Below are 7,439 nucleotides of genomic sequence, written 5' to 3' on the forward strand. Positions count from 1 at the left end.
GACAGAGAGAGACATAGCAAGAGAGGGAACACAAGCAGGGGGAGTGGGAGAAGGAGAAGCAGGCTTCCTGCAGAGCAGGGACCCTGATGCGGGGCTCGATCCCAGGACCCTGGGGATCACGACCTGAGCCGAAGGCAGACACTTAACGACTAAGCCACCCAGGCGCCCCAATGAATTCTATTTAAAACTGTGCTACTTAAAATGTGATTGGTGAACCGGCAGCATATCAGCATTATCTGAGAGTTTGTTTTAAATACAAGTTTGAGGGTTTATTTCATACCTGTCAAATTAGAATCTCTGGAAGCTGGGCCCAAGGATCTGTTTTAACAAGCTCATCAGATACTTGGGAGGTATAATGAAGTTTGAGAAGTAGTGATCAAAAATATATTTAGAGTACACTAATTACTTGTTAGGTACAGGAAAGAATCAATGTGGATAGTGAGCCACATTGATTCTTCCCTGTACCTAACAGTCTTGAGAAAGTAAAGATAATGCACAGTATAAAGCAGAGATTGGAGCCCATGTAAATAGTAAGTGCTGGGAGACATTGGGTAGAATATGAGTTCATTGGGTACCAAGATGTGCCAGGTAGTATATACTAGGGTCACTGACATGAGAACCACTGTCCTGTTCCCTGGCTTAGTCTGGCAGAAGAGACAAAACAGTGCAATGATTTTGGTATTCCCAGGGTACCGTAGATTGTCCATTAGAAAAGCATTAAAATTTCAGAGGAAATTAGGATTTTGCTCTTTTTTTTAAGAACATACTACTAATAAGCAGATTTCTCATATATACTTCATTTTGTTGAGTTGCCACAGACCTCTAGTAATAGCTGGTAATGATGTAGATCCATTCATACCATTATTCACTATCAAGGCGGCTGGGTAAGAGGGTGTGTGAACGGCTGTGGGAAACACTTTGCCACTTGGCAGAGAAACCTTAGCACGTCTGCTGCTCTCTAATACTGCCAAGTCAGGAACTCTTTCCTTCTCCCTCATCCTCCATGCAAATTTTAGCCATTCTTAAAGCACTCACTTGAGTCCTTCATGCTTCATGAAACCTTCTCTAATTGTTATAGAACCTATAATCTTTTCCTTCTCTGAACTTTCACTGGGGATATAGTTTATACCTTAGAGCTTAGTCCCTGCTTATCCTCTGGTTCTCTAATATATGAGTATTTTTTTATGTTGTCTTACCAGAGGAACCAGTTCCTATTACTTAGTGTGGGACACACATACTAGGTACTCAGTATTAACTGTTATTATCAATAGCTTATTATGAACCAGTCATGGTAACATATGCTTTATAAATATTATCTCTAATTTCTGTAACAACTTTGCAGCTTAGGTTTTATCATATCCATTTCCATCTCCACTTGGAAGAAGAAACAGAAGAGGCTGAGTAGTTGAGATTGATACCACATATTCCAGACCACTTCATTCAGTCATGTACTTGACTGATGGATGTTGTAAAGATAGTTAATTTATTATATTATAATAACTGCTGTAAGGAAAAACAGTTAAGATTTTGAAAATTCCACTTTTCTGGGAAATCTTACCAAGGCATATTCGTAATCAAATGAATTTCCAAATATAAAATAGAAATAAAAACTAACCACATTGTCATGTCTTAAAAGACATTTTTATTTGTAGCCAGGGGCTTCTTTTAGTTTAAAATAAATACTTTAAAAGAATCATTTGAGGGATGCCTGGGTGGGTCAGTTGGTTAAGCAGCCGACTCTTGATTTCAGCTTGGGTCATGATTTCAGGGTCCTGGGATCCAGCCCTGGGTCAGGCTCTGTGCTCAGCAGGGATTCTGCTTGAGGATTCTCTCTCAGAGAGAGGAAGAGCCTCTGTCCCTCTGCCCCTCCCCCTGCACTCTCTCTCTCTCAAATAAATAAATAAATCTTAAAAAAAAAAATCATTTGATATTCCACTACTTTTGACAGACATTTTATATTCAGCATTGTATGAGGATTTGGGGTAAGTGTGGAGAATCAGAGAGTAGGGCATGGGGATAAATATTCTGCCTTATTTTCAAAATAAGATAATGCCTGTTTAAATCTTAAAGGAATAAAATTTTACAATATTTGACATGAGAATTTTTATCTGCTCTTCCTTAGATGAAAATTAATTCTCTGACTTTTAAAAAAATCCTTTAATTCTAAAAGAATTGCCTGCAGACTAATTATAACATGTATAAATTGCAAATTTAAAATTTTGAAGTTGAGGTATAGCAATATAGGATCATAACTTAGTTGTAAGTTGGTTTCATAATTTTAAAATTGTTTTTAAGATTTATTTATTTATTTTGAGAGCATACAAGCAGGAGGAGCAGAGGGAGAAAGAAAGAATCTCCAGCAGACTCCATGTTGAGTGCAGAGCCCCATGTGGGGCTCAATCCCAGGACCCTGAGATCATGACCCGAGCCGAAACCAAGAGTCAGACACCTAACCAACTGAGCCACCCAGGCGCCCCTCATAATTAGTACTTCTAAAATGGCCAAAGCAGCCTGGTTTTTCCGCCACTAGGTTCATTTAAAGATATAAATTATTTGCCTGTGCTAAGCTCTCAGAAGATTAAATATACTTAAAGATCTTATCCCAAAAATTGCGTTGGGTGAATTCAGAGGCCTAAAAAATGTTAGGTCGGTGCTAACTGGGATATATTAATTCAACTTTTTGCCTCTTTGTAATTTAATTTATTTCCATTGTGTCTGTCCTAGGTGTAAATGCAGACAAGGTTGGAATTGAAGCTGCTGAAATGCTATTAGCAAGTCTTAGACATGGTGGTGCTGTGGATGAGTATCTGCAAGACCAGGTAATGATACTTTTAGGATAAAAACCTTTGCACCTGTTAGATTTGAATATTTGGTAATTAGATTGAATATAAAATTCATTTTAAGTTAAGTAATCTCTATACCCCATGTGGGGCTTGAACTCACGACCCTGAGATCAAGAATTGTACACTTCTCCGACTGAGCCCGCTAGGTGCCCCAGAATGAATATAAATTTTAATCATTGACTTTCAGAGACTGATTGGCATGTCCTAGTTCAACCAGTTTTTAAATATTCTGGAATTATATACCTCAAATTTCAGTTTTCATCTTCACCTGGCTACAGCATTTGGCACAATTGATCACTCTTTCCTTCTTGAAATACTTTCCTCACTTGCTTTCTTTTTTTAATTTTTAAATTTTTTAGAGTTGGGGGTGGGTGCAGAGGGAGAGGGAAAGAGAGACTCTTAAGCAGGCCCCATGGCCAGGACAGAGCCCCAGGACAGGGCCCCACAGGTTGGATCTCACAACCCTGAGATCATGACCTGAACCGAAATCAGGAGTTACATGCTTAACCGACTGAGCCACCCAGGCGCCCCTCTCACTTGCTTTCTGAAACATTATCATCTTTCTTTTTCCCTGGCCATGTATTCTAGTCTCTTTGCTAGTTTGTTATTACTATTGCTTTCATCTTCTCAACTTCTAAATTTTGGAGAATCCCTAGGCTAAGACTCCTGCGTCTTTTCTTTACCTATATTCCCTCCCTCAGGTGTTTCAAAACCAGTGTCACAGCTTATATACCATCTGTGTACGAACAACTCCCACATTTATATCACTAGCTCAGGTGATTAACTCCAAATTCACATCCCTTGTATCTGTCAGCATTTCCACTTGGATGTGTCACAGACCTCTCAAACTTAACATATCTACTTACATGGAGAGATGCTGGTGAATATTTCCAAGGAAGATCTTTTTATGGCCCACTGTCTTGATAGATTTTCTTTTTTTCTATCACACTTTTCTCTCCTTCATCTCAAACCAGCAGTCTATATTTAGAAATATACTCTTCAGGATTTCTTAACCAGTTTCTTTCTTTTTTTTTAAGATTTTATTATTTTAAGTAACTCTACACCCAGCGTGAGGCTTGAACTCACAACCCCAAATCAAGAGTTGAATGCTCCTCTGACTGGGCCGGCCAGGCGCCCCCCCAACTAGTTTCTTAAGACAATTTCCCTTATTTCTAGTCTCTTTCTTCTTACCCTGGTGTACTCTATAATCCCAGTAATTCTGTATTAGTATTTTTATTTACCTGTTAAAATGTTGTAATTTTAGAGAGTGGAAGAAGTTTGTCATATATTCAGCTTGTAGAGACAGTTGGTCTGATTAAGTATATTAACTTTTAACTCTATATTTTCTTCTTTTTTTTTTTTTTTTTAAATTTATTTATTAGAGAGAGAGAGTGAGAGAGAGAGCGCAAGAGGGGGTAGGGTTAGAGGGAGAAGCAGACTCCCCGCCGAGCAGGGAGCCCGATGTGGGACTCGAACCCCGGACTCCGGGATCATGACCTGAGCCGAAGGCAGTCGCTTAACCGACTGAGCCACCCAGGCGCCCTATATTTTCTTCTTAAACAGTAATTTTAGAAAATCTATGTTGGCAACTGCTGCTAAGCATTTCTGTACCATACCACACACTGTGGGTGACACAGGTTTTCTATCATCATCTTAGGACTTTTGGAAACCTAAAGAAGTAGAAATTCTTTTAGCTGTTTTGATTTCTAATAGTATTTTCATGTGGTAAGCAGTAGAATTTTAACTCCAAATATTAGTAAATGTGTGAAATTTTTCTTCTTTGTTCTTTTTTTAATAGCTGATAATTTTCATGGCATTAGCCTGTGGAGTTTCCAGAATAAAAACAGGACCAGTTACACTCCATACACAAACGGCTATACATTTTGCTGAACAGCTAGCAAAGGTGAGTATTCCATTAGAAAGAGTAACTGATTTTTACTGTAGCCAGTTTTGGGTCAGATTGTAATAAACAGAAAACTTAATGGTTGGGCGCCTGGGTGGCTCAGTTGGTTAAGTGACTGCCTTCGGCTCAGGTCATGATCCTGGAATCCCAGGATCGAGTCCCGCATCGGGCTCCCTGCTCAGCGGGGAGTCTGCTTCTCCCTCTGACCCTCCCCCCTCTCATGTGCTTTCTCTCTCTCAAATAAATAAATAAAATCTTTAAAAAAAAAAAACAAACTTAATGGTAATCATAATTGCTATCACTCAGCTGTACTTCCTGTGTGGCAGCATTGAGCTAACTCAGCAATTTACCTGCATCATCTTACTCTGCATAACCATTTTATTATTTATTTATTTAAAGATTTTATTTATTTATTTGAGAGAGAGCATAGGCAAGGGGAGAGGCAGAGGGAGAGGAAGAAGCAGACTTCTGCTGAGCAGGGAACCCGATGAAGAGTTTGATCCCAGGACCGCAAGATCATGACCTGAGCCAAAGGCAGATGCTTAACTGACTAAGCCATCCAGGCGCCCCATATTTATTTATTTTCAAGGATTCATTTATTTATTAGCGCACAAGAGCTAGGAGGAGGGGCACAGGGAGAGGGAAAGAGAATCTTAAGCAGACTCCCCTCCAAGTGTGGAGCCCCACATGGGGCTCGATCCCACAAACCCAAGGTCACGACTTGAGCTGAAATCAAGAGTCAGACGCTCAACTGACTGAGCCACCCAGGTGTCCCTCTGCATAACCATTTTAGATGGCTGTTTATTATTATTCTTCATTTTGTATGTGAGTGAAGTGAGGTAGAGGGATTCAGTTAATTGCTCAAGACCATATAGTTTCTTAGTGGCAGAACTGTACTTTGAGCAAACCCAGGAAAGCATGCATCAGAGCCCACAGTGGTACTGCCTTACAGAAGAAAGATGTTTTGATGAGAACTATGAAATCAAATCATAAGGGATTTATAGTTGGCCATAAACTTAAATATTTATATAACATTTTAAATGTTTTATTTTCTTGTGATTCTGTGGTAGAATGGGATATTTGCTGAAATTTTAATACCAACCCTCTTAACTTTTATCAGAATAGATTTACAGTTTTTAGTGAAATAGGATTTAGTATTGTATAAGCTCATATTTGTACCTTTTCTACAGCATTCTTAATTTAAAAGAGTGACTAACATGTATATTTCATCTGGAACTAATATAATTTCCTTATAGAAAATTTGGAAAAAAAACCTGCCATAATTTCCTTTTGCCAGTAAAACCACTATTGACATTTAGGTGTTTTCCTCTTAAAAGGGATTTCTCTTTGTATTTTTTTTTTACACTTAATGCATACAGCTCCATTTCTTGCCTTTTTCAGTAATGTTGCATAGTTCCATTTTGCTGTAGTCTTTGTAATTTCATAAAGTGATATGACATTTGTAACTCAGAATTTTATGAATGTGCTGACCTTACGTATTTTTAAAAATTATAAAAATAACTCACACTATTTAAAAAAAATAACCACTGTAGAAGTGTACTAAGCACAAAGTCACTGCTGCCCTACTCCCAACAGTTCATTTGTCTGATTTTTATTAACATACATCTTTTTTCTTATAGAAAGCATAGATAAGGGGCACCTGGGTGGCGCAGTCAGTTAAATGTCCGACTCTTCATTTTGGCTCAGGTCATGATCTCATGGTTGTGAGACTGAGCCCCACATTAGGCTCTGCACTGAGCACAGAGTCTGCTTGAGATTCTCTTTCCCTCTCCCTTTGTCCCTCCTGCTTATGCTCTTTTTCTCTCTCTTTCTAAAATAAAGAAATAAGTCTTTAAAAAAAAAAGGGAAAAACAAGCATAGATAAATATTGGTTCAATTGTAGGAAAAGGCTAATAGGAATTAAAGGCAAATTATATTTGATGTAGAGAGATAGTTAACTGTATTTTTTATTTTTCCATTAATGCTGTATTTGTAATTGTTGTCTTTCTTTGTAGACTATGATCTCCTTGAGAGTTAAGGACCAAGTTGTATTCATTTAGTCTTCCCTTTTATAGTACTTTGCATATAATAGACACTGACATGTTATTTGAAGTGAGTACACAGTGAAAAGTGCCGTGACTTGGCATTTATAGCTCTGGTTTCTTGTTCAGCTTTGTTGTATTTTAACTGAGGGACTTCGGGTGAGCTGCTTTATCTTGCTGTGCCTCAGTGCAGATAATTGATCTGTAAAATTAGACTGGTACATAGTCCCTTAAGGCTCCTTCCAGCTTTAAATTTTTGTAGTGTTCAGTATGTTTATATATAGGTTAAAAATGATTTCTTTGACTGTTCCTATGTTTCATGTTTATATAATGCTTACAATGTTAAAAATACATATACACATATATAATAACATAAATAATTTGGCTTTATAGCTCAGAATTCAGTGTTTATTCATTCAACAATAATTTTCAGTACCTACTGTGTATCAGTACACTGCCACATAATACTGAAACTGGAATAATTTGTGAATATTACTATTTAACAGGACCCCAGAATTATGGTTTTCAAATTGTGTTTCATAGAATCCTAAGGTTTTAGGCACACCTGAAATCCCTTTGCTACAAATTCAATCCACTGTTTTGATTTTAATTGTTTTGTTAGAATGAACACAGTAGCTTTTTTTTTTTTTT

At 37.7% G+C, this 7,439-nt stretch overlaps 1 protein-coding gene across 4 annotated transcripts in view; it reads left to right on the forward strand.

Annotated features, from left to right (window-relative positions):
• The window catches only part of RTCA (RNA 3'-terminal phosphate cyclase), a 20,281-nt gene extending 15,457 nt beyond the window's left edge, over positions 1-4,824 (forward strand). For all 4 annotated transcript variants that reach the window (XM_081815557.1, XM_081815560.1, XM_081815559.1 and 1 more), the window contains 2 exons: positions 2,725-2,819; positions 4,642-4,824. In XM_081815557.1, the coding sequence (XP_081671683.1) occupies positions 2,725-2,819; positions 4,642-4,809 (263 nt within the window). In that variant the 3' untranslated portion in view covers positions 4,810-4,824. The remainder of the gene's footprint in view (positions 1-2,724; positions 2,820-4,641) is intronic.
• Positions 4,825-7,439: the final 2,615 nt, after the last annotated feature.

The sequence above is a fragment of the Leptonychotes weddellii genome, chromosome 4 (assembly GCF_054177405.1).
Source record: "Leptonychotes weddellii isolate Sample4059 chromosome 4, ASM5417740v2, whole genome shotgun sequence".
NCBI classification, from domain to species: Eukaryota; Metazoa; Chordata; class Mammalia; order Carnivora; family Phocidae; genus Leptonychotes; species Leptonychotes weddellii.